Source organism: Phoxinus phoxinus (genome assembly GCF_949152265.1).
Source record: "Phoxinus phoxinus genome assembly, chromosome: 21".
In the NCBI taxonomy this organism is placed as follows: Eukaryota; Metazoa; Chordata; class Actinopteri; order Cypriniformes; family Leuciscidae; genus Phoxinus; species Phoxinus phoxinus.
The window spans coordinates 12,785,659-12,813,610 of NC_136896.1; the positions used below are offsets into that span (position 1 = coordinate 12,785,659).

At 37.1% G+C, this 27,952-nt stretch overlaps 2 protein-coding genes across 2 annotated transcripts; one reads left to right on the top strand and one right to left on the bottom strand.

Moving 5' to 3' along the window:
* The first annotated feature begins 1,411 nt into the window (after positions 1-1,411).
* Positions 1,412-27,520, top strand: acsf2 (acyl-CoA synthetase family member 2). Its single transcript, XM_079595513.1, has 16 exons — positions 1,412-2,022; positions 3,595-3,790; positions 5,965-6,093; positions 6,186-6,239; positions 6,649-6,767; positions 6,893-7,055; positions 7,424-7,519; positions 7,727-7,878; positions 8,192-8,283; positions 8,401-8,477; positions 22,790-22,897; positions 22,974-23,125; positions 23,224-23,365; positions 24,394-24,504; positions 24,592-24,660; positions 25,031-27,520. Exons 1-16 carry the CDS (start codon positions 1,913-1,915, stop codon positions 25,079-25,081), a joined length of 1,821 nt encoding a protein of 606 aa, XP_079451639.1. The 5' UTR covers positions 1,412-1,912; the 3' UTR covers positions 25,082-27,520.
* On the bottom strand, positions 12,725-18,972 carry chad (chondroadherin). Its single transcript, XM_079595514.1, has 4 exons — positions 17,972-18,972; positions 16,363-16,526; positions 15,921-16,060; positions 12,725-14,179 (listed from the first exon to the last, which is right to left on the bottom strand). Exons 1-3 carry the CDS (start codon positions 18,755-18,757, stop codon positions 15,925-15,927), a joined length of 1,086 nt encoding a protein of 361 aa, XP_079451640.1. The 5' UTR covers positions 18,758-18,972; the 3' UTR covers positions 12,725-14,179; positions 15,921-15,924.
* Positions 27,521-27,952: the final 432 nt, after the last annotated feature.

Below are 27,952 nucleotides of genomic sequence, written 5' to 3' on the forward strand. Positions count from 1 at the left end.
AAAACATGAAAAATACAGAAATTCAGTACTTACAGTATGCAATATATTTGCTGTACTGAGTTGTGAATTATTTACTTTTATTTATGGCAAAATTATTTTCTATATGCAATAAAAAAAATATCTGTAACTACATGCCCTGGGCGCTGTGTTGTCAATTTTTTGATGTAGTGTCTAATGAATGCTGATGAGTGTTTATATATTGACTGGCTGTGTTTATGTTTTGAAAGCATTGTTTGATTTTGAGCACAAATCAAATGGTTTTGAGGCAAGTGTTTGATTTTGCCAGAAGAGTCAGGGGTTTTGTGAATGTAGTTTAAATACTGGGTTATGTGTTTAAAGTTTTGAGAATATGGGTAAAGGTTTCAAGAAATGTGTTTTAGCAATTGTGAAATACTGTAATTTAGCAGACGCTTTTATCCAAAGCTAAGGTGGGGTATGTGATTTGCAAAACGGCCGGCAAATTTTGAAAATACACAACTCAAATGGTCCTACCTTCTTTCCTTTGACTCCACCCATTCAAAGAACATGGACATGGATGGGGGGAGGGGGGAATGGTACGACCGTTTGATTGACGCACTTACTGTCCAATGATTCTAGGTGGTCTTGGAAATGATTGGCTGGAGTTTTTCGAGTCCTGCCTAGATGATTAAATTGCTTAATTTTTATTTCAGTGCTTCTAACTCTGGCTGTAAGTGGGTTAGGAATAGGATTTTAAGTGATTTTGAAAAAAATGGCCAAAAAAGAGAATTACATACCCCACCTTTAAATGAGTACAAGAAGCAGTTAAACTAACAATAGGACAACAATATGCAATTGCTATGATTCTTCCCAGTTTAATCTAACGCAGCACATGTAGGCCTACGGTACTTTATTTTATTTTTTTATTTTTTATGAATAGAAATAGAATAGAAGATAATTTACAAAAAATATATAATGAAGGAGAAGCCTTTATCATGAATCCATTTTCCAAACCGTGTTTCTGTCTTGTCCTGCATCACTATGGTACTCCTATAATAAGTGTTTTTTTTTTTTTTTTTTTTTTTTTTTTACAAAAAGCACAGGGGATACAAGTATCAAGCACAAAAAGTAAAAAATAAAAATAAGAATAAGTCATAAAACTCAAAGTAAAGCAAGGCAGTAGATAAGGGATATAATAAGTGTTATATTCTGACTATTTTAGACTGGTACAGGTCGTGCCACTGCGGAGTAGCCCATGCAGTACCTGTGTGACTCGTCATAGACATAATCAGAGATAAGTTCTTACAATCTTCTTCCGCGAGACGAATTAAGTTCTGTTATCCATCCACCCACCCACCCACCCACCCATTGGACTAGGTCAAGCTCAACCTATGACGTCCAGAGAGGTGGGGCTGGACGTCATTTGGGACTGCAGTGATACCACTTGGGTTTTAATGGCACATGCCACTCTCCTCTGGCACATGCCACTCTCCGCTGGCACATGCAAAAGAAAACCGGATGTGCCTCCGGATGTGCCACTAAGCATAGGATGTGCCAGTGGCTTCTGTGCATAAGATTCCATTCCACTCAATGTTAATACCGCTACTGGCTATAGTGCTTCCTGATGTGACAACGTTTGTTTGCGTCCTCTACAGTTCATTCCGTTGCAGCTGCCCGTCTTGCAACTTGAGGTGTAGTTGGTTTAGCGATTAACTTTTGGGAACTTTGGGATCGGTGGCAAGATATTGGTGTTGCTTAGAAGTCGAGCATTCGTGATTTACCAATGCAGTCAACTCAGAGGTTTTAATTGTAATATTAACTTATATGCATTTATCTAACTTATGATCGCGTCTGGAGTAGCCTACGTGTTTTTGTTTGATTTTCTGAATAAAAAAAAACTAAACTGAGATTCTTCAGAGGTTACTTCTGTCCGTCGTAAAGGTGAAACTTAAATATGCCTTCTAAGATTCTTCTGACTAATCTACGAACTACCGCGAGCTTCTACAAAACACTGCATTTTCTGCAGAGACCATGGACTCCTTTCGTAGCTTCTCAACAAAGTTGGTAAGGCATCATAAAAACATGCATCTTTTTATCATTTATCCGGCGGGAGATGATGTTAAACATGTGTCAGATTGCTTTTTATAGGTTTGTTTTTGGAATTGTGTCTCCATATTCTTGGAAATTCAAAAATAACTCAGACTTCCGATGAATACATAGGCTATCAGTTTATGTAGTTATGTAATGTTTTCGTTAACCCTTTAACGGACACTAGGCTACAAAGAAATACTCGTGGGAAATATTATTTATGTAAAAAACAACAACAACAACTTTATCTTGTGACTAACAGATTCTTTGATTGAAAACACCCCTGCCTGCAGCCTCAACTGGTTTGCTTATTTAACGGTCACAGACTGCTAACTTGTTTAAGCAAGTTGGCTGTTCTACCCAGTTTCTGAATGCCTTTTTTAAACGCCCATTTTAAACTATTTTCCACATTGGTAATAATAATAATAAAAAATTTAAGTTCTGAATCAGATGTAAAATGAAGTAAAACGTTTAAAAATCTAAAACCGTTATTTATTATATTGTATAATAAATTCTCATATTTATTGTATTATTTAACTGTATTTAAATATTTATTTAACAATATTACTTGGGGGTGTAACAATATACCGTGTCACATATAACGCAATACAAAAATGCAACAATATGTATCGTGGATAGTGACAATCTTGTGTATAGTTAACCAAGTAAAAATACAATTACCGGTACTGTGTGAGAAAAAATTCTAGTTTACAGAGTTTTAGTGTCAGTACTATATTAAACTACTACGGTACATTTATATTGTTGAATATAATGTATAGCCTAATAATGCAATGGGGGAATTTTTGTGGGTCTTGATAATGCCAAATGTCTTACCAGTAAAAAGTGGCCTACATTATTTTAAATATATTTAGTAGTCAGTGACAGATTGCAAACATAGCCTATTCGTTTGACATAATTCTGTATATTCAGCTTCAGAATCATTAATATTTTTATTATGGTGTCCCCATTGTCCTGTGCATTGGGTTACCAGCACAAAGTCCAAGCCTATTCAGTGAAGTCAGTACACTTTTTTTTTTTTACCATATGTCTTGGAGTATCGCAATAATATTGTATCGTGGGTTCAATATTGGGATAGGCCTATGTATGGAATCGTGACATGAGGGTTACTCCCCTAATATTACATCTTTTTTTTTACTGTATTGTTGATAAAATAAATGCAGCCTTGTAGAGCAAATCAGGCATTTAGATTATTTTATAGTAGGAATTAACTTTGTGCTAATTTCATCTGTGATCCCGTATCTTCAAATGACAGATCAACTGTTAGGTTGAGCAGGCTAAAAAAAAAACATTAGCAAAGACCATCTTCTTGGTTCTCTAAAGTGAGAAATAGTGCAGCAGCTGACACATCCCTTATTTCACCTTTTCCTTACATAAAATCAATGCTGACGGGATGCTTTTTCCCTTCAGTATGAACTTCACCAGACCCAAACCCCACTTTTCCCCGTTTTTGTATGCATTTGTTTCCCGTTCAGATGTCTCTCTACATCTCTTATAAACACACACTCTCCTCACCCCTCTTTTTTTTAGTGCCATTCATGTGGATAACCCACCCAGCACCCCAGCCCTGACAACCAGTTATGCCCATGGCATTTCCTCCCATTCGTTGCTCTCTAGTACTGTGGACCAGTGTCTTCGAGCCTCAGTGGAGCGCTATCCTGACCGGGAAGCTTTGGTTTTTGTGCAGGATGGAATACGCAAGACTTTTGCTCAGTTCTACCAAGACGTGAGTGGTTTTGCTTCTAGTTTTTCTACAGAGGACTGGTTAGAAAAGTGATGCTAACCACAGTGCTTCCCATTTTATACCCCTGATTCGTGGGAGACAGGAAAACTGTCAAAAGTGCAGTGTGAACTGCATTCAGGGCTTTGCAGAGATACCAAATGTTTGGAGGTGTAACCATAACAATCCACTCTTCTTGGTGTTAAAAATCACTGATTGATAAAAACTTAGCACTCTTATGTTTGTCAGAAATCAACATCTCAGGAAAATGTTATGGGGTTTCAAATTAGAATATGACCTTCTTTTACAAAACGGGATTCGTTTTATACATGACCTTTGTAGAGGACACCAGGACTAACATCATGGCATATCAAGAATTTTTGGAGACCCAACAAATGAATAGGGATATAAATTGAAATATGAAAATATTCCCAATTATTACTCCCGTTACTACACGTTTGTTTCATCACATGTTGCCCGAAGAACGGATTAATGTGCAAATGATTGCATCTCCCAATCCCAATTTTTTTTCTCCCGCACACCCATTTGACTTTGTTTGTGTCTAGCCCCCCTGTAGTCAGTGATTTTATCCATTAAAACTCATCTTTGATCACCAAAATTGCATATTTAAACTTTGGTTTTTTTTTCTGTGAAAAAAACAACTTCATGCCTTAAAATAGCTTGAATGTAACTCTACACCCTTGCTTCAATTGGTATACACAGATCCATGAATGTGCAAATTAGCCCCGCCTCCACTCACTCACACCAGCTCAGAGATCCACTCGCTCAACTTTACTCAAGTTACTGAAGTAAACGTTGCATAATGATGATATTGCTCTTTACAACATCGGGACACATACTGGTAATTTATATGATTAGCCTTTTGCCTGACTACGTTATCGAACAGCTAATAATTAATGTGTTGCTAATGTTACACAAACCATGTTACCCTTCGGCATCTCAGTCTGCCTTATAAAAATCAGTATCTTTAGAAATGATTTGTCAGTGGAGAAAGGCATATAGTTCGTCATAACATCGTAATATACATGATATACATAATTCACCCGCTATATTCCCGATTTTTCATATGAACAGAAAAACGTATACAGGGATAACCTGTCTTCGCAGCAGTTAAAGATATGCTAAAGCCCGTCCACACGTTGACGTGATTGGTTAGGAGGTAGTTTGTAACCTAAAAAAACACCAGCGATTTCAATCCGTGTTTTTGAGACTGTTTTTGTTTCACTGCAGTTTTAAGGAGAAAATACTCAGCAATGGTGTTGACTTATGAATTTGCACATGGTATTAAAAACACCACATAGACCTATAAACAACATTAAAAACTAGATTTTCACTAGAGGGGGACTTTAAATATGTGAAAAAAGCACAGTGAAAACCAATGGATCAGTCACTGGCATGATTCAATGTTATAATTAAAATATTATTTATGGTTATTCTGTGAATACAAACATGACCAAGAAAACACATTAACTCACTATCAAGGTGAATTGACTGATATGAGCTATCTGGCACAGATAGGTGCTTCACGTGTGGCTGCTGTCTTTCATAATGAGAACAGCAGTGGGTTAAAGTGCATCAATGTAATCAGAAGTTAAACATTTACAGAAGAACAATAATATATCACAAAGCATTTTTTAATAGTTTTGGTTTTGATTCCACAAGAACACATTAGCATATTACTTCATGGTGAACCACAAAAGTGTTTATTTTAAACCAGAATGGCTATTTCTGTTCTTGACAAATTCCCATCCAAATTGAATATTTTGACCATCATGCTTCTTTCCAGAGGACAAAAATGTCTGGGTGAAAGACATTTACATTTATTCATTTACAGAGGTTTTAATCAAATGAGGAACATTACAGACTATTTGTCAATGATATTTGCATTATACATTGCCAAGGGTCTGATTTTATTGATTGTATAAAGTGCAGATCTGCAAGAGTGGGGTGACAGCTTGTCACATAACATGTAACTCGTGTCATGTGCCTTAGATTAACCATAAACTTGATTCCCTTGATTCTCTCTTATAATATGTGATGTATAAGTATTAAATTATTTATCTATTCCTAATCTAATGAACAATTATGTGTTAAACCCACCTTACATTTAAAAAAAAATTCAGGGCCAGTGTAAAAATGTGGTAGTATTTTGATTTCAGGTGGAACAGACTGCTGCAGGTCTGCTGGCTGTCGGGCTGAAAAGGGGTGATCGCTTAGGCATTTGGGGACCTAACATCTATGAATGGATACTGATGCAGTTTGCCACAGCTAAAGCAGGGATCATTTTGGTGAGTGTTTTTGTTGAGTGTCTTGACATTTGGTCATGAGGATTTGTCACCGGCTGGTCTCTCACCTGCTCAAGTTTATTGTGATTTTATAGGTTTCAGTGAACCCGGCTTATCAACTGCAAGAGCTAGAATTTGCACTCAGAAAGGTAAGTTAATGTTTATACGTGCAAAAAAGAACAACTACAGGACTGTTTTGGGTTTATTTTCACTCAAACAAGTTTTTTTTTTTTTCATGGAAGCCTGTTTTATATGGAAAATAGTTTTATATGGAACTAAGTCTAAAAGTAAATAGTCACATTTTATAAATATATAACTAAAAAATTTCGAAATAAAGTTGCCATTACAATTTGTTTTGAATTATGAGAAGTCGCAATTCTGAAAAATAAAGTGGCCATTGAGAGATGTGCAGTCACATTGTGAGATATAAAGTCCTAATTATGATAAAGACAAGGACTTTTACCCTTTTTTACTCTGAGGTAGAAACAAGCTTAGTTTAAGTCTCAACTATATATAAGCAAACTTTACACATGATTAATGGCTTAATGCTTCTTTTAGGTACAGTGCAATGCAATAGTTTGTCCGACTCAATTCAAGACCCAAAGTTACTGTGACATTCTAAGGCAGCTTTGTCCAGAGATGGAGACCACTTCACCTGGAGGAATCAAGAGTTCAAGGTACAAGTGATGTAATAAAAGGAATATATACATAATCAATATTGAGGGCCAGAGGCTGATTGAGTTACTTTGTTGTTTTTGAGAAACACTGTTGGATTTTGATTTTATTTTTATTTTTTCTTCAGACTACCAGACCTACACACCGTGATCGTGACTGACAGTCAGCAGCCAGGAACTTTCCACTTAAAAGATCTGATGCAGGCAGGAAGCAGCCAACATCATCAACAACTACAAAACCTGCAGAAGAAACTTGTTTGTGATGACCCCATAAACATTCAGTTTACATCGGTACTCTGCATATTTTTTATTTGTATATATCGCTATTAAAGCTCTATTATGCTATACATAATAGCAAAAATAATGATTATTTTCAGACAGATTACCTCAAACACATTATTGGAGTCACGCTCCAAACGCACACCATTGGCTGACCTAATGATGCTGTGTTAGGCTTGTCAAGAGAAACGTTTCAGAGAAATTATCCTAGAAATGACCTACTTACTGTTGTCTCTGCATAAAAAGCAAGCATATTCTAACATTAAACAAATTCTACACTTTAGCTTTAAGTCTTAGCCCAGTGAAGTCAAATGTAACACAAAATAAATCGTTATTTTATTTTATTGATTTTTCTTTTCTTTTTTCTTTATGATTCTCAGGGAACAACTGGAAAGCCCAAAGGAGCCACTCTGTCTCATCACAACATTGTGAACAATGCTTATTTCATGGGCATGCGCATAGGCTTCAACTGGAGGGTGGGTGCTTGTCATACAATGAAAGTGTTTGTTTCTATAAAATGTAGGATCTGTGTCTGGAAAATAGATTTTTAGATGATGTCTATTGCAAAAATACAGTTCATTGTTTAGCATACTGATATTACACAATACAGAACAGAAAATATTTTGTTTGAACTTTCACAGTACATACAGTATGGGTAATTTTTTACCTTAATCTTCTTACAGAAAAACGTGCGAGTTTGCTTGCCGGTGCCCTTGTATCATTGTTTTGGCTCAGTGGGTGGTGGTATGGTCATGGCTGTTCATGGTATCACAGTGGTTTTCCCATCTACTGGTTATGATGGACATGCCAACCTGGTGGCGATAGAGAAAGAGAAGTATGCAGTCATCAATTCTCTCTTTTTTTTTTTTTTTACCTCAAAACAAGAATTGCCGTGTTAGAGAATTGCACATCTGCCCTTTGCATTAGAATATAATTCTAAACCTTCCAGAGATACTTGGCGCCACTTTCTCTTTAGCCATATTGAATTACTGTTGTCATAAATAAAAGACACAGGGACATATAAAGAGGACAGTGATGTAGAATTTGGGTAAGGATCAAAGGTCATGTGTACATCATGCATATCTGGAATAACAGATCTGAGCTGTATTTATTTGATTTAATTGGCAGAAAATGTACTGTTTACACAGGTGTTCGTTTGTCTACGGCACCCCTACTATGTTTATTGACATGATGAGTCAGCCTGACCTGGCCCAGATTGACTTGTCATCAGTTGAGGGTGGTGAGTCAAAAACTTTTGTAAAATCTCTAAATATTATCGAGATTTCTGAGCAATCAAGCAGTACATCCTCCACTTTCATCAGAGTTCTGCTAAAATCCTATGTTTTGTCTCTGTCAGGTATTGCTGCTGGTTCACCTTGTCCTCCTGAGGTCATCCGTAAGGTCATCAATACCATGGGTGTTAAGGAAATGGTGGTAAGTAGTGAAGGGGATTGTTCACTCTCTGTTATAAATCAAGCTGATAATAATTGTACAGTCGTGTTCAGAATTATTTGCACCCTTGGTAAATATTATCAAAGAAGGCTGTGAAAATAAATCTGCATCGTTTATCCTTTTGATCTTTCATTCAGAAAAATCAGTAAAATCAAACCTTTCATTGAATTAAAACTAATGAATATGTGGGGGAAATCACATTATGAAATAAATGTTTTTCTCTAATGCACATTGGCCACAATCAATTCTGATGTGTAGTAAAAGATTGTTGAGCTTCACAAATTAAAAAAGTGGCTGTGAGAAAATAGCCAAAGCATTGAAAATTCCCATTTCCACCATCAGGGCAATAAATAAAAAGTTCCAATCAACGGGAAATGTCACAAATCTGCATGGAAGAGGACACGTGTCTATATTGTCTTAAAGGGATAGTGCACACTAAAATGAAAATTCTGTCATTAATTACTCGCCCTCATGTCGTTCCAAACCCATAAGACCGTTCATCTTTGCAACAAAAATGAAGATATTTTTTTAATGAAATCTGAGAGCTTTCTGTCCCTCCATTGACCGCCATGCAACTGAGACTTTGACACTTCCAAAAGTCAATAAAAAGATTGTAAAACTAAACCATATGCGATTATGGATTGTGTGCAGCAAACACACACGATGTGTTTGTTGAACACAGGGATGTTGTGGGGCTATTTTTCTGCTGGATGACATCTTGTTCAGATATATGGCATCATGGATTCTATCAAATACCAACCGATAAAAAATCGAAACCTGACAGCCTGTGCTAGAAATCGTATAATGGGCAGTGGTTGGATCTTCCATTAGGAAATTATCCAAAACAAATATTGAAATCAACACAAAAATGGGTCACTGTGCAAGGGTCTGCCATTGCTATTCATATAGAAATGAAAGACGTGAGTGTGTCAACATGGACTTGGGAATTTGAAGGATCTGGAGATATTCTGAATGGAGGAATGGTCTGATCTGTTGTCAGGTGTTCACCAAACTCATACAGGAGAAAACTCAGAACTGTTATCTTGGTAAAAGGAGGTTGTAAAAAGTATTGAACAAGATGGTACCATTAATTTTGGCCAATGTGTATTAGAGAAAAACATTTCATAAATTAGTTTTCCCCCCATTTTAAATGGTTTTACTTAAAGGGATACTTCACCTCTGGAAAGATGAATGTGTATTTAAAATGGGTCATTTATGTAGTAGGCCTAGAATAGTTGAATTTGGAGCCTTCTAGACTGAGACAAGCCAGAAAATGTATTTTGGGCTCATGTGGATGAAAGACAACAACTCCCATAATGCACTTGCTTCGCTGCCCTACGAGGCCACTCCCAAGCCACGCCTACCGGTAAGAGCGCAGTTAAACAACTAGGCTACTAGTTGACTCGAAACTTAAAAGATGACGTTTTATCGTGAGTCTCTGTGACAAGTCTGCCCGGGATTGTCCGGAATTGGCCCAAAATGTCCGGGATTCGGCTTTTGCGTTCTACAGTCGCCATTCATTTTTTACTGTGGCGAGCAGGACAAGGCTGAGGGCCTGTAGAAAGCAAAAGCCGAATGCCGGACATTTTAGACGATCTCGACGGACGGACATGTCCGGGAAAAAGGATGTATGGTAACCCCTACTACTCAGCTTTCTCCACAGAACAAGAGCCTGTTAGCTTAGCTTCCAAAAAAAGATGGCTGACACTATTTGTACATTCTGTGAGTGAGATCCCACCCACTATGGGCGGGTTGAAAACATGCGGAACTAGCTCCTACTACTGGCCGTAGTCTCTAGCCTCTGGCCAAAAAATTATTTTTTCCAGACAAAAAATGCTTAAATCTCTCGTCTCACGGGGACATGAGGGAGGGAAGCATGGTCATTCGAAAATACTACATGTTTTCTACTGATACAAAGCTTAATGCTAAATGTTGAAGTATCCCATTACATGATTATATATACCGGTTATATATAACGGTTATATGGTTATATTATATATATATATGGTTATATATACCGTGTTTTCCAGACTATAAGTCACACTTTTTTGTCTCTGCGAGATTCGGAAGGGAATGATTCAGATTTCTCTCGGCACAGCTACTAGAAGACTTACAACTGTCAGACAGGTTGCTCACGTCACATCTACGTACGTCGTCAAGCTCAGTTTGAGCCTGCGCAGTACGCCCAGCCATCAGGAAGTGAGTTCTTCTAATTGTCTTCACTTTTCTCCGTTGAAACCTATGGGGTCGCTGCTGTGTCCATCTTATATACTGTCTATGGTGGAATGAGATCGCGGGAGCTTGGTCTTTGTTTACCGGTAACTTGTTGGACTCGCTGGCTTATGTTAATTTAGCCTATTCAGCCTCCCAGGTGTTGTAAAGTTTTCTTTGATCGAAGCCGAGACCAGTGAGACAGTTGGGATCGCGTTCGCGTTGTAGTTATATACATTCCAAGGGGGAGGGATTACATAGAGGTGGAGACTTCTGGGGGGTGGAGACAGATTCAAACAAATCATACGAAAAACCTGTATTGCATCTGGATTGCTCCTGAGAAACCGAACCAATCAGCATATTCGCTCTATTGTATTGCTAATCTAATCAGCAACGTCTGAGCTTAGGACTTCGAACGCCATTTGCAGAACAAAAGGCAAATGGGCTTGGTCCCTGATGGGCTTGGGCAAACGGGCTCTGAAAGTAATTTACAGAACAAAAGGTGAGAGATCTCAATGATTTGACTCATTTACAAGTCTTGCCGGAATCTACTGCTGGAAACTCAATAATCATCAGTTAAACCTAAAATGAAATAGATTCTTAAAATTTGTTATTCTTCACAGGTATATGTTCTTTATGCTTTTGTGTAGCGGAATAACTGTTAATGTGTTATGTTAACATACCGGACACCTATTCAGCCTGTTGTTCTGCTATTGTGTAGCTGAATAACTTGCCTTTCCAGATTAAATGTCTGGTCTTGGTCTTGAATTTTGTGAAATAAATTTCTAAATGCTTTTTTTTTTTTTTTTTTTATTCCATGACGCATTTTTTGCAACTTATAGTCCAGAAATTATGGTGTATATATATATATATACTTTTAATTTTTTTATAAAAAGTCCAAATAATTAATGCAGATTTATTTTCACATGCTTCTTGTTCTTATTTACCAAGGGTGCCAAATGGTTCTGACCAGGATTGTACAGTATGTATACTACATGTCAGTATCACTAGGGGGAGACAGAGATTTTCACATTAATGGTTTAGCTGCAATTTTGATAATATTTTCTTCAACCTCTCTGAAAAATCTGATGATAATCATGAATTGAATTTCGAAAAATCACTAATAGAACAGTTCACCTTGGCTGTACTTTTATTTCAGTTTTTGTATACACTGAAACCAAAATAAACTTGCCTTCTATATTTATTTACCACACCTGATATTCCTCGCATTATATATTCCCCTTATATTTGAGTGATGTACACTAATATTCAAAAGTTTGGGGTTAGATTTAATGTTTTTTTAAATTAGTCATATTTGCTCACCAATGCTGCTTACCTTTGATAAAAAAAAATACGGTAAAAAAATACAGTAAAACAATAATATTGTGTAACATTACAATGTAAAATATATGTATCTTTTCTCAGTTATATTTTATAGTGTAATAAGTTTATTGCTGTGATGGCAAAGCTGAATTTTCAGCATCATTACTACAGTCTTCAGTCAGTGTCACATGATCCTTCAGAAATCATTTTAATATGCTGATTTGGTCCTTAAGAAACATTTCTAATTATTATTAATTTTGAAAACAGTTGTGCTGCTTAATATTTCTCTGGGAACCATGACACATTCCCTGATACAGGATTCAAATGTTTAAAATAACAACATTTATAACTCTTTATTTTTTTTAAGAATTGTTAGGGAGATTTCAGCAGAAAAATAATATAAACTGTATGGCTTTATTTCTCTGAGCTGCTTTCTTTCATACAGTGAGGCTGTCAAACTTCAAAAAGAAAGAACCAAACAAGTAATCCATGTGATTTGCATGGATTAAGGCAAGGACTAAGTCTTAAGGCATAATAGCTTTGTGTGAGGAACAAACTAAAATGAAAGAAGAAGACTTAAGTTATTCCCTGAAAATATTTCAGTTTATGAAACAAGAGCAGCTTGGGCATTCTGTTATGAATAACTCCTTTTGTTCTTCACAAAAGAAAAAAGTTATACAGGTTCTGAGAGTAATGATGGTGTAGTAAATGATGATCATTTTTATTTTTGGGCGAAGTATCCCGTTAAGAAATGGGTATGGAGAAGGTAACAGTACTACTGTTTTTCTAAGCACACACTGCACAATTTTAGTGCATCCACTTGAAATTCATAAAGTTCTCATTATTGTTAGTGCTTTATATGTCTTTTATTGAACATGAGTACATCACAGTAACATACCATTAGACTGGAGAACCTCCATTTATTTTATTTTATTTTACCCGCTCTTCGTAAATCCTTCTCTTCTGGCACCATCATCATCATGTCTTGATTTTGATTGGTCAGTCACAGCATCTTTAATGGCTAATCTTTGGCAACCAATCCTGATTACCCTGTCTAGATTCTATTTTGTGATAATGACATTATATCTTACATGTATTGTCTCATTTACTTTTTTCATGGCTATAAGGAGTCCACGTTTTCCTCGCCTGTGTTGCGTTTGACGTTGGTCAGAGATTTGAAGAAGAGGTCAGGTGCAGGTCATGTCACATCTTAAATATGTGTCAGTTTTAGTCATGGTCAAGATTGGTTTGTCATGTTTGCAAAGCCTCAGAAACTCTTGCAGGACGTTGTGAGATGCATGAAGCTAAGGAGGATCTCACAATGTGGAAACAGGATCCTCACGAAGAGCTCCACATTGAATATAACACTTTGGTGGTTATACAATATTAAGTGCTTCTACCGTGAAAATGGGAGTATGACTTGAAATATCATAAAATGAGAATCGGTAGAATAGATAAGGTTCGTTCTACAGTGGCTCAAAGAATGCCTGCAAAACATTTTTTGCTGTGATGTACATCCTTCTACATTTTTAGGCTGAAAAAATGTAACGTACAATATACACATCTATAATAGTCACTCTAATAAAAGACTGATTTTATTTTTGATGTAGATATAATTGGAATTATAGGTTTTGTCATACAGTTAGCAGAACATTTTGAACTTACCTAGATGACGTCTTTGTCCTTCAGCAGGGCACTACTGAGTTTCTAAATAAATGCTAATCAATGCAATGTCAATCCATTCTAACAATTCTCATTTTATGGAGAAGAGTATTCCTGATAGTACTCCTGATTTTTTTTCTATGGTGTGGGAAAGAAACTAGTCCGGTGATAATGGAGTTATCACCAGGTTGTTTGAATTAGCATAACAGTGAATACTAAGAGTTTGAGGCACATTTCCTTTGCGGTGTACTTGTTTGTGAAAATTTCACTTTGCAGATGTACACAGTTGCTCCTTCAGGGTGTTTGTCAATGTCTGTGAACACATGTATGCTATTCATGTTGTTTAGTATGAATTGAGTCAGCGCATTTGTCACAAAAAAAAAAGAGTGAGTGAGTGAAAGAGGAAATGGACAGTCCCAATGTAGCAGTCTGCATTGCTTTCCTTTTCTGCACATTGAAGTCCTGACACCTGGACAGGCCCTGTCCTCCTGAGGGAACATACAAATAAGTTTGCCAAGCTTAGTTTTGGATATCTGATGTTCTGCACATAGTGCCAAAGCCAAAATGGAAAAGCTCAAACCAACTTTAAAGGACAAAGAGACCAGGAAGAACATGAAGGATAGATTGGAAGAACATAACAGACAGTATTTTACCACAAGGCAGTGGCCCAAACCCATATCCTGACCACAATTATAGTATTTCCAGTCACTGTTTTATGTTGGAGGAGCTAAAAACACATACGATTAGCATTAGCCTCTCGATTCTCTTGTTTAAATATGCAACTTTGATTTCTCACAGAAGTTACTGGAAGTCAATGCTTTAGGATTAAGTGATTTATATTATATTATGTAAATGCAATATAATGACTGTTATGGGGAAGGTACATGGATAAAATAAAATGTAAAACATTTATTTGTTCATAAGCTAAGCATTAATAGCTACTGAATTAGAGGTAAGTCCACAAATGACTACACTGGTAACTTGGGACCAGGCTTCTCCTGTCCCAAAACTTTGCTTAAATAATTTCATAACCATTTAGCATTGTTTATTACATCCACAGTGGCCTCTCTGGCCACATGAACAGAATCTCATGAGCATCTCCTGATGAAAGAGTCTTTTATAGAGATTGTGGGAGAGCAGTGGTGTCTTGCTCTGTGCACCACAGAGAACCCTTGAGACTAGTTAGCTACTCTGTTTTTCTTCATCATTTATTTACATTTGCAAATCATGTGGAAAGAGGCTAGCTGTCATACTGAAGTCTGTGATTAATGTCTCATTTTTATGAGCCTTAATCCTGTGGTCTCATTTACAAGACCTCTGTGGACCTCATAAACCTTGTATGGGTCTGGATATTAGACCTCAGTTCAGGTTGTGGGTCTCAAACCTGGATTACTTGGTTTTGGCTATGGTGTATAATAGCAGTCTTGGATAAAACTGTTTGGAACAGTTCAGTTATCAGGATTACTTCACGGGCTTCTTATTTTGTTATTTGACTGCTGGTCTCAGCAAGAATTCCTTAGTCAACATTGACTTTAGTCTTGGCACTCTTGTAAATACTTCTACATTTTAAAATAATTTTACAATATTTTATATATAACTGTATTATACACTGCCCAGCCAAAAAAACAACACTTTTTTTTTTTTTTTGCTGTTTGGATTTTAATAGGCAAAGGCTTAAGATTCTATGATTGGATCAATGTTGCAGTGACTGTTTCGCAACATTTCTTCCAACCCCAATTGATGGAGTGTGTAGCTTTTCATTTATTAAACAACCATGTAGGAAGACACATTATTGCCATATTCCTGGATGACAATGTCAAGATTCATCAGGCTCAAATTGTAAAAGAATGGTTGGGTGGGAGCATGTCATCATTTTCACACATGAATTGGCACATCTGAGTCCTGACCTTAAATTCACTGAAAGTATTTGGGATGTGCTGGAGTAGACTTTACAGAGTGCTTGACTTTTGCATTGCCAATACAAGATCTTGACTGAACATTGATGCACCCCTTGATGGAAATAACATCACAACATTTATTTCCATCAAGAGGTGCATCATTTCCAGTAAGAGTCAAGCACTCTGTAAAATCTACTCCAGCACATCCCAAAGACTTTCAATGAATTTTAGGTCTGGACTCAGAGGTGATTTTTGTTAATGCAATGTAATTTTTGCTGTTTCAAATGTTATGTTATGAAGTTGTGTGAGTGGAATTAACAGGGCTGCTCACCATCTCAGAGCCGTGGTCCCTTCCTGGTCCTCTTTGCCTTGCAGCGGGTGAATGCAGTGCTCTCTCTTATTTGCTTTCCTTTCTGGTTTCCAGGAGAAGCACAAACTGCATCAGGGCGATTGCGGCTAGTGTCCATCCATCTGCACAAGAAAATCCAAGCATTTAAAGCAAATCTAAAGCACCCAATGTCAATTACGGTTTGAATAAGTTATTACAATCTGATTAAATATTAGAAAGACAACCAAAAAATTCCCTTTAGAATAACAGGCGCCAATTAATTGTTCACCATGTTACCAACAGCGTGTATTAAGATGGCAAATATGTTTGATTTTGATTTCATGTTGACTTTAAATGAAGCCATGAAGTAAAAATTAAAGGCAGTTTCTTTTTATTACTGCATCAACCATAAATAATTGTTTAAAGTGATCTTTTTTTTCCTTACTTTTTGAGATTTGCTAATTGGCAGGTGCAGCTCCAGGGGTTGTTAAACAGAGTGATGTTCTGGAGAGTGCTAAACTCAAGGCTGTTCGGCAGCGTTTTCAGCTTGTTGTTCTCAAGATGCAGAGACTTGAGAGCCGTCACTCCCTCAAAGGCAGCATTGGAGAACTTGATGGGTAGAAAGGACAGATAGACAGTATATACAGATGATAAAATGTTACAACTCCCTGCTTTGCTTCTGCATGTAGAATATCCTAGCAATTAGCATTCAAAGTCACTCTTAATATCTGAAGGAGACTTGTGGATGCTAGACTGAGGGCATTTTTGTCCACATGAAAGGCCTCTCTCATGCCGTTCTCTGTGCCAGAGCTTATGTAAACCTGTCCACACTCTCCTTCCAGACCTCCATCAAACTTCATAAGCGTATGCAAGGCTGCTAAAAACTTCACCATGGTGTTAGATGAACTGGTCTGCGTGGTGTCTGCTTTATAGGAAGACGACGGTTGAGGAACTGAGACAGTGTACATACAGTGTCTGTAGGTGTGTTATGCAAGCGTAGAAAAGATGCACTTATTGAAAGGACGTTTTGGAAATTTCCACTCAGAAGGCAAGAGACGTGGAGTGTTTGGTAATTTGAGGCGATAGAGGATGGATCATTTCCATCATGGAAGGGTTGTTTTCAATTTTTGTGTCTGTCCACTCCTCCCATCGACCGGCTCTTTTGCCAGAAATGCCTGCAAAGGGCTCACTTGTCCATTCAGGTGAGGCAACAGCAGCCTAAAAATACTTCACTTCATGGGCCATGGAACACCCTGTTACTATTTACCTGTCTGCTAACCCTTGCTGACCTGTTTACATGGTTCGCCAAGTGAGAGGAAAAAACATGGCTCTCAAAATAAAATTCAGCAAATAGACCCTAAAATTATCCACATGTGGAAGAGTGGTTATTTTTACCCTTTTCTATCATACAAACAGCATTGACCAACTGCATGGGGCTAATACTTGTTGATGTGCCTTTGCCCACGTCTCTGTGTGTTTTAATATATATGTGTGTGTAAAAAAAATTTCAACATTAAAATATTCATACATATTTTGGTCAATAATGTGATAGTTTGCACTGTTATCAGTCCATGTGGCGATTCCGTGGAAGTCAGATCAAAGACAAGAAAAAGATAAATGTATCTCTTAAATGCTTTCATTAGCCGTTTAGTGATCCACAGGGGAAAATCCTGCTGGAATAGCACATGTGCATCCTGACATAAAGCACATGTGACCTTTTTTAAGGCCTGAATGGAATGGACAGAATATCAAGAGTATCTTATTGAAAGAAAACTGGTTAAAACAGACCTGTGCTGGAGACTTTCACATGAGACCACTTTGTTCCAGTCTAGTTTTGATTTATTCCAATGGGGGTTGCAGTACATTTGCGTGGTCAGCTCTGATGGGATGTAAAGTTTGTTTGCCAATGCTAAGCTTCCCGAAAACCCAACACAAATATGCATTTATTTAGCCACAAATTTTCGTTCATAGTCAGCATCTTAATTTTTTTTTCATGTTTTACTCTAGTTTTTAAGTGTTTAATCCACAAAATAACTGCTATGTCACAGACTTACCTTCTCCAGGCTCATGTTATTTAGATTTAGCTTCTCCATGTAGCGGCCGAAGCTCCGGAATGCGTGGTCAGGGATGAGGCTGAGTGGGTTTTTGGACAAGTTGAGTTCCTCCACGACACGCAGCTTGCTCATAGCCAGAAGAGGGTAGGTGGACAGCTGGTTATTGTCCAAGGTTAGAATGGCCAGGTTCTCCACTTCATCAAGAGAACCTGGCTGTATGGAGCTCAACTCGTTGCCACTCAAATAAAGCCATCGGAGATCATTAGCACCTGTGAAAGTACCAGGCTGCAGCTCTCGAAGCTTGTTGTTGTCGAGCTGCAGGATAAACAGGTTGACCATGGGAGAAAAGATGCCCTTCGGAAGGATTGTGATGTGGTTACCATCCAAATAGAGATAGGTCAGTTCGGTTAGGTCCTCAAAAGCACCTGTTTTGATGGTGCTGATCATATTATTAGACAAGTAAAGGTAGATGAGCTTCTTTACCCCTTTGAAAGCCTGGCTGGAGATCTCGCGGATCTGACAGTGCTGCAGATGCAGAGAAATTAGCCCCTTCATCTCGCTGAAGCCCCCAGTCGGGAGATTTCCCAAGTTGTTCCTTTGCAGATTTAGGAGACGAGTGGCCTCGGATATGCGGGGGATCTTCTTCAGTCCGACGTTGTCACAGATAACATGTTGCAGGTCCCCATGGCAGTGGCACTGGCTTGGACACTGAGTTGGTGCGGCAAACGCAAAAGGGACGCAAACCTGTAGACACACCAGCACCAGTAAGAAGCTGAAACCGTACATGATGATGGAGTGTTGATCAGTCCAATGCTTTATGCTATTTAGTGTTCTTTCTGCTTTACTCCGCGAGACGTTTGCAGCAGGAACATATACAGACAGCTAAAGTGGTCCACACAACCTCAGAGTAAAGAGAGAGAGTGTGTGAGAGTGGAGAGAGAGAGAGGGCTAGATGTGAGCTAGAGAGAGGGAGAGGGGTGTGTGAGTCAGAAAAGGAGGGAAGAGAGCCTAATACAGTACTAGTGTTTATAATAGTTCATTACTTAACTTACATAGCCATTGCAAACTTAACAGCGTCATAGGATTGCTATTTTGAAAGTTCATTATTTTGTTTATTGGGTGTAATAGAATACGTTAGCATTAATGTTGAGAAAACATTATTTTTTACATACTGTACATTTATTGCAGTACCTCTATTCCCAGTCTGTCTGAAACGCTCTGAGTTCCGGGTTCTACAAAGCCCCTCCTTCCGAAAAGCCCAGAGTGCTCTGATTGGTCAGCTGACAGTGTATTGTGCATGGCCAAACACCTCTAGCTTGAAACGAAACTTACCATAATCACGGGCTTCAGCTTGCAAGGCTACTAAAGCAATTGTAAACACAATCTATTAATGTCATCGGGTTTACCATATCAGTTCGAACCGAGTCAGATTCTGAAAATGCAGATCGATCTGAAACAACTTTGCAAGCAGGACTTGTGTACACCCTAACGTAACAAAGATATATGGGAATATAACGTTACTGTAAAATATAATGCGATTATATTACATAATATATTTCTGCTTATATTTTTCAATATACTGCAATATATGCATTGACCATGTATGGCTATATATTGATACATTATACAAATATTTTGAAATAAAAATAAAATTGCATTAGGCCTACATGTAATATTCATAATGTTTTATCCTTTATTGTCTACATATATTGCACATACATGTTCCCATATAAATGTGAATGTATTGTGCACACATATGCACACATTCACAGAATGAGTTACAATCAGTGGTTACAAGTGGTTTCTAGTTCCCAGCATGCTTTGCTTCTGACTGTTAAAGTAGAGTAAATGTTCAAAATAAGTGTTTTTTCACGTGTTTTGCTTGATTTTGGGAGATTAGTTTGTGTTTAAGTTGTATTATTTTTGAATTTAAAAGTGCTCCTGGTATGTGTGAGTTTTTGGGGTTACCATTGTGCTGAAGAGTAGAGCCTGTGTTTCGGTTGATGATTGGCTGAACTATATTCAGATGAAGACTTACTATATTTCAAAAAGCAATGGCTGTTTGCTCCTCAGCACAGTGATAGTCTCTTTGCTAAATACTTTAGTACTATTGTTAAGTTATATCTGACAATATTAAGCATATATAATGTAAAAAATTATAAAATATAATACATATATATTACATTATATATTTTGATGATAGTGTGTGTGTTTATATACTGCATAAGTGAATGTTCAATTTATACACGTGCCGTATCATATCTGATCACATGTACATCTATATGTTATGAAGTGTATTACTGAATATAAAATTACATACATTATGATGATATATTAGTAAATGTATTGTCAAATTTTTCAATATGTTGTGAAACTGGTAATTTATTATGTATTATTCAATATATTGTAATATATTTACATAATATATTATTCTGTATATTTTAGAATATACCGTTAAATCGTTTAATATATTGATCATTTAAAGAAATATATTTTCTTTGCATAAGTGCAGATGGTGTTGTACCATCCCAGGTTCAGGAAGCTTTCCTCTGTAAAATGAGCTGTAAACAAGTGAACTTTTGGGTTGTACTCAGGGTTGTACTGCTCAGGAACATTGTTATACATTTTTCGGAGGGCCAAACAAAGAGATTTTGCTTCCGCAACAAAACTCCACGACATGGCGGCAACACTAATTAAATAATGCCTCGACTTCTTTCTTTGTGCCGTTTTGGGGTTTTTGAGGAGGGGGGATTACGCTAATATTTCTCATTTTGACAGAAGTTTGCTGAAGTATCTGAACTTCGATAGTGGTGTTTTAGGCAGGTCTGATCATGTTTTCTGTTAGATAGGCCTATAGAAAAAAATTCATTATTGAATCCCTTTTGTGGGAGACTTTGTAACTTTGCATATCTTATACCGGTACATGCACAAAGAAATACATTACACACTAAATGAAAACATTAAAAACATTATATGACCTTTTTAAAACTAATATTTTTTTAAGTAGTGCCTATAATACAGTTTTGCTCGTAACTTTACATAGCACTTGCAGAATCTGCTAGGTGTTTTTTTTTTTTTAGCACTGCACTCATGAATTTGATATAACATATTTCCATATATTCCACAAGAAGACAACATAATAGCTGAATTTACAACATAATTTCTTTTGATGTTTAATGGTTGAAGGGTGAGTAGAATAATATGGCATTGTACCCATTTAAAAAAAATGCTTATTGCGTTCATAGAGCGAACCTTTCGCGGATTGTTTACAGTTTAATGGAAGTTAAAATGTGGATATATTTTTGTCTAAGTTTATTTATTTATTTTTACCTTTAAAAAAACATGAATGGTTTTAAGTGCATGTTAGGTGTAAGAAAGTTCAGACGTCCGAAATTGTATTTTTGTTCCTAGTCTCTCATTTCATGGGTAACTTGTGTGCAGCCACATCTCACATCTCGTGAGGTTAAGGTGAGACTGTGTGTCGTGCCAGACAATTCCATTGTTTTTAGTCAGCAAAAGGGGGAAAAGGAGCCACTCCCATATGGCGGGTGTTTTATAACATATAATCACCACCAGATGTTTGGCTGGTATCACATCACAACAATGAAAATGGAGGTTTTTCTTTTGTCTGCATAGGAGCGTTTCGTTTGGAGAGGCACATTCCTCTACATAAATCTCTCCTTTGATTTCAGCTATGTACAGTGTTAATAATAATAAGGAAAGAAACTGAAGTGCACTGTGGAATCACCTTTTTTTTCACATGCAACAAAACATTTGATCCTTGTTCCTTCTTTGGCTCAAAGACCTAAACGAGACGTCAGATCGGTTTATGAGCGCCTCAGCTTTTCTCAGGTTAGGCGGAATCTAGTGTTTGCTTAACAAATTTAACATTTTATCGGCAAAGTGTATGTCTTGGTCCTTTCAAGTCCACATTCACACCCTGCAGTGTGCAAATTCTGTCCAGCACATATATATATATAGTATTTGGCTAGTAGTAACATTGGCCTTTTATTGGTTATGTCTCTGAATGACACCATGGGGGAATTGTTTCCAGTGCACATTATCTCAGGCTCTATCTTATTTGGATGATTTGTTTTAGCCCAAAGCGATACTGTATAGTGAGAAAGCTTGGGATCAAAACAACAGCTGGAGTGCCAGTTCTCAGGTGCGCACCACATACCTCACCTGCTTCCCAGGCCTGGTGGATTCAGCTGTCTGCTTGCCTTTAGGTTAGTTTTGGGGGAAAAATTAACAAAAGGCCTTTACTACATTCTGCTGTGCAAAAAGAGTAATGCAAGCACACAGACTGAAATTTAAGCGAGTTTAATGGCATCGAAATCATGAGGTTAGTTCCACAAACCATAACTTTATACACTCCAATATCTGGGCTTTAAAATGTAATTTACACATGGAAGTAACCAACGTTTTAGGGTTTTGAAAAATGTAAAAAGAATAAATATTTCAGACGCTATTTCTAGGTCAAATTTGTGTCACTAAGCAAAGGAGGACAAATAAACATTTTTTAAAATGTAATTAGTATGCAATATGTACACTGTAAAAAGAAAAGTGATCAGTTTACTTAAAAGTGAGGAAATCCTTTGCCTTAAAATTGAGTCAAGTAAATAATCTTCATGTAATTGAAAAAAAAAAAGTTATGTGAACTTAATTTATTTACATTTATCAATTCAAAACCTTAATGTTTTCTAAATGTTTAATAATAATAATAATTTATATAATACTTTATATGTAACGATAAAATAATAAATTATAACAAAAACAAAAAAAAGATGGATGTGTCATCCTTGTGTTTTGGAACAGATTGCGTACGGCACAACCGAAAACAGCCCTGTGACATTCAGCGGCTTTCCAGTTGACGGCGTGGAGCGCAAGACAGAGACTGTTGGATGTATATCCCCCCATACTGAGGTTCATTTCCACACATGTTCCGCATGCATATTAATTGTCTGTTTTAGCACACACTGAATGGTGGTTTCTCCATTAGGCAAAAGTAGTGAACCCTACAACAGGAGAGATCTTGCCTCTGGGCACTCAGGGCGAGCTGATGATCAGGGGATACTGCGTGATGCTGGAATACTGGGAAGATGAGGAAAAGACCAAGGAGTGCATCACAAAAGATCGCTGGTACAAGACTGGGTAAGTGCGAGTAAATATGACCTTTCTCTCTCTTACTAGATATGAACATCATTCAGAATTCATTACATGACTCAATGACTGTTCTGTCATTTATAAAGTGATATTGCCACTTTGGACAAGTACGGCTACTGCAAAATAGAAGGACGCATAAAGGACATGATCATCCGAGGAGGAGAGAACATCTACCCTGCTGAAATCGAACAGTTTCTGCATACACATCCTAAAGTTCAGGAAGCACAGGTCAACAATGTTAAAGAGGCCCTATTATACCCTTTTACAAATTCTTGGTTTTGTTTTTGGAGTCTACTAGAATAGGTTTTCATGCATGAATGTTTTTTTTACACATTTTATATTGTTGCGGCACCTCTTTTCCCAGTCTGTCAGCAATGCTCTTAGTTCCTGTTGCTATAAAGGCTCTCCTTCTGAAAAGCACAATGTGCTCTGATCGGTCAGCTGAACCAGTGTTGTGATTGGTCAACCTCTTTGAGTGTGTTTCGCAAATGCCACGCCTCTTATAATAACCGTGCGAGTATCAACACACTACGTAACTAGGGGGACCAGACGTCCCGAAATCTAAGCTGTTATCCCGAATCCGGCCCTAATTGTCCCGAAAATTATACTAAAGCAAAATCTTGAGTAGTTATTGTCTGATAAAACATGAATAACTGTCCGTGGAGGTTGAGTCGTCCTGCTGCCAGCCCCCGCCGGCTGCTCATTGGCTGCAGCATCTTTTTTGTGTCTTTTTTGAAGTTCTACAAAGAATACCGTAGGCGCGAATTTAGATATAAGCTATTTTTCATTCATTCGTTTCATTGACATGGCTGGTGTACCAGTGTAACCCCCCCACCCCTCCCCAAATTTCAGCCAATCTCATCTGGTCACCCTATACGTAACTCATCTAGGTCTCAGCCCTTTTTCCCCTCAAATGCCTCGAGTGGGAATTATTTAAATGAGGAATATTGTAGCGTGTACATTCCCGGAAGAAACCTCAAGACTATAATTGAGGCGATTCAGGGAGTTCAGAAAGAGTGCGCAATGATATAGAGCATAATTCAATTTGGTGTGGACTTTGTGCTTGGTAACTTTGCAGACCTTTTTTTTTTTATGCTCAAACAGCAACATTACAAACTAAAGAAAGAATATTTAACCAGTGACACCGATGTACCTTAGCACTTCTCATCAACTGTTCCTTTAACCTCCATTTTACAGTAAATAAAGCAAGATGGTTTAAGCTAGAAAAGAATATGAACTCTCTGTTGTCCATACAGGTGGTTGGAGTGAAGGATGAGAGAATGGGAGAGGAAGTGTGTGCTTGTATTAGACTCAAACCTGGTCAGGAATGCACTGCAGAAGAGCTCAAGGCCTACTGCAAAGGAAAGGTCAGAATATCCGACATTCTTTATGCGTTATCCAGCACATGTACACTACAACTATTTGCCATTCAAATATTACTGTTGTTTTTTCAGATTGCCCATTACAAGGTGCCACGCTATGTAATGTTTGTTCAGGGATATCCTTTGACTGTCACAGGCAAGGTAAGTGATATAAAATATGAAAAGTATGAAAGTCACTGCACACCACCACAGTTATTCACAATAAACAATTCAGATGATTCATTTAGTCTAGAGAAAGTCATTCCAGTGAGCGTTTAAATAATGTCTCTGTGGGCACATCATGTTAAAAATGAAGAAAATGTAAAAATGGTGTTTTCTTGAGCCAATTCACATTCGTCTCTAGACAGAAGACATTCAAGCAATTTCCCTGTCTGCATGAAAGCCACTGATGTGGTTTCAGACATTCAAGGGCTGCTATGACACCTTTGCTTTTAAAGGCTTGTGGTTTGCCGTCGACAGATTGAACCCTTTAATAGCACTACAACTGTTTTTTTTTCTTCATCTCTGTCAGATCCAGAAGCACAAACTGCGTGAGCAGACAGAAAAACAGCTTGGACTCTGATTGCAAAAGCACCTGTGGTATAAAAAAAAAAAAATGTTACAAGCAGGACCTCAGGCTAAGAATATTGTTACTCAAAAACATTGTGATTCCATTGTTTTAAAATACATGTTTCTAATTAAACAGGGTAGTATCATGCATGTATAAAACATGACAATAACATATTTCTAAAAACATATAAGTGGCATTTTTACATGTTAAGGATCATGTACCTTTTCTTAATTGTCTTTATTTTGGTATGATTTGTTTTTGGAACCAAATAATCCTTAATCATAGGAACCAAATATATACCAATATATCAGTGTCAAAAAATAGGCATGTTACACTAGGCCAGTTTTAGGTAGATGTCTTTATAAACTCATAATAAAAAAAATACTTCAATTACACTGTTAAACAGTGTGTTTTTATTTTTTCAGCAATCTCAAATGAAAATCATCTTGTTTGGTTTCTGTGGACATCTGCTCCCTATTCAATCTGAAGTTCATATGTTTTACATTTCATATTACTGAAATATCCAAAATAGGGTATTTAGGGCACAAATGCAGTCTTTTTGTTGGCAGTAAAGTAGTTTCCCTCATTGTGATCTCAGGTGTGCCCTGTCGGTGTTCATTTAGGCCTTGGTGCTTTCCTGCTTGGCTCGTGATGTGAACATTTTGATGCTAGAGTTGAGACCATATGGAAAGATGTCTTCTCATAGCATTCTAATGGGTCTGCTGGAAAGTAATGGCTACTCTGGTTTGGACAAACACATAGTTTCGTGAGGATCGTTTAGGGTGAGACTTTAAAACTAAAGACCTGGACAAAACCCCAGACATTCTTTTCGAATTTCCTTGCAGCTAATAATGGAATCCGTCATACACTGCATGCTTCTCATGGTCAGTATGGGGTTCATTCACTTGACTGTGTAATATAAAGGTGAAACTCGAAAAATTGGAATATCGTGCAAAAGTTAATTTATTTCAGTAATTCGACTTAAAAGGTGAAACTAATATATTATATAGACTCATTACATGCAAAGTGAGATTTCATTTGCCTTTATTTGTTTTAATTTTGATGATTATGGCTTATAGCAATGAAAACCTTTTCACAATATTCTAATTTTGAATTTGGGGTTTTCATAAGCTGTAAGCCATAATCATCAAAATAAAGGCTTGAAATATCTCACTTTGCATGTAATGTTTCACCTGTATTTCATAAAATTAACAAAGATTTATGGAATCATTGCTTCCAGTAAAAGGAACGCCTCATTTGGAATCTAGCATAAGTGAAAATCTCAAAAAGGAGCTGAAAATATGTTAAGCGTCTCCCCCATGTGTCCTTTAGTAGAACAGCAATTCAAGCTCCTCTTGCTGCTTTTCCTATGTGTTTTTGATTTTTGAATACAATTTCCCTATACACAACAGCTGAGGTCAGTTTTGATAGGAATTGATACTTTTGTTCAGCAAGGAAACATTAAATTGCTCAAAAGTGACAGTAAAGACATTTAAAATGTTTAAAGATTTCGATTTCAAATAAATGTTGTTCCTTTGAACTTTGTTCATCAAATGATTCTGGGAAAAATCAGTTCCACACAAATATTAAGGAATGTGTGTGTGTGTGTAGATATACATGTGTATATATATCTACATATATGTGTATAGCACAGACATTTTTTTCCCCAGTTGTGCATTATCACCCAAAACCGTGAAGCATCCATCCGTTCTCCGATACGTCTATGTGTAAGGCTGAGCGAATGTGGGTGGAACTCTTTACTGCCCTAGTACTTCAGACATCCCTTTAAAAAGTATACATGTGAATTAAACGTTACGTGGCACAATGGCCTTTATCATCACAGTATGCTAATGCCTATTCATCAATATGCTGGTCCTGAGAGCATTTACACCTCAATGTCACATCTGTACCATTGCTTCACTTTACACATCTGCTTTCCAATACATACTATTTATCTATTAGTGTGTTCTATTATGTAACTGTCATGTTCTGTCTCATCTGACAGCTAATCAACTGAACTGAAAGGTGGTGAACTTAATAGAGATATTAGAGTATCCTAATGTACAATCTAGGTACTTTTGCTTAAACATGCATTGAGGAGAAAATGTTAATGTACTTCTCCCTGTCTTGATCACCACCAATTAGACATATCTTTTGGTTTCCTCTGTCAGATGGTTTTGGTGTTGGTATTCCACTCATGTTTAAAAATGATTTACTCAGGTTATAAGAATGAAAGGTAACTGTTGTTCAGGGAGAAAGGCTTTAACGCTGACACTCCCGAACATGGTATTTGCGTAACCTCATACTACACAAGAAAGGCTTTTACGGCCTCTTCTGCACAGCAGTGCATGCATTATTTGTTACAGCTAAGTTTTTCTATACAGTATGTTGTTCCATTCTACTGTCTGTACATTTGAACATGTAACTTAATAAATAACTTTGCCTGCTTTAAAGGCTTTGAGAATCTTTCCTTTTTCACTGATAATGTTGAAATCTAAAGTGATTGTAACTTGCGTTATCTAAATGTTGAATCCTACTTTTTCCAATCAGTTCAAAGAAGAAGAGGTTAAAGAATAACAACTTTAATGGAGTCAGATTAATTCTATTGGAGTCAGATAAAAAACTGAATCTTTCAACTGCTTTTTGTTCTGATAATTGCTCCAAAATAGCAGTGTAAGCTTCTAGCCTTACATATGCACTTAGTATATGGCCCTCGAGGTCCACTGCTGTATTTAGATCTTATCTAATCAAACACACCTGAACAACTGCAACGGCAACCAATCAGCTGCGTTATGTAGATAATGATGTGATCACTACAAAATAAGTTAAGGACCTATCATCCTGAGCCATCTAGAGTTTCATGCCAGAACTAGGTAAATGTTT

What these genes read in the sequence shown, in the direction of transcription:
- acsf2 (XM_079595513.1), top strand. Translation starts at nt 1,913, where the DNA reads ATGCCTTCTAAGATTCTTCTGACTAATCTACGAACTACCGCGAGCTTC. An exon ending in CTAAAGTTCAGGAAGCACAG is followed by an intron (nt 23,366 to 24,393) that starts GTCAACAATGTT and finishes TTGTCCATACAG; the next exon opens with GTGGTTGGAGTGAAGGATGA. An exon ending in CTTTGACTGTCACAGGCAAG is followed by an intron (nt 24,661 to 25,030) that starts GTAAGTGATATA and finishes CATCTCTGTCAG; the next exon opens with ATCCAGAAGCACAAACTGCG.
- chad (XM_079595514.1), bottom strand. Translation starts at nt 18,757, where the DNA reads ATGTACGGTTTCAGCTTCTTACTGGTGCTGGTGTGTCTACAGGTTTGC. An exon ending in ATAACATGAGCCTGGAGAAG is followed by an intron (nt 16,527 to 17,971) that starts GTAAGTCTGTGA and finishes CTACCCATCAAG; the next exon opens with TTCTCCAATGCTGCCTTTGA. An exon ending in CAATTAGCAAATCTCAAAAA is followed by an intron (nt 16,061 to 16,362) that starts GTAAGGAAAAAA and finishes TTTCTTGTGCAG; the next exon opens with ATGGATGGACACTAGCCGCA.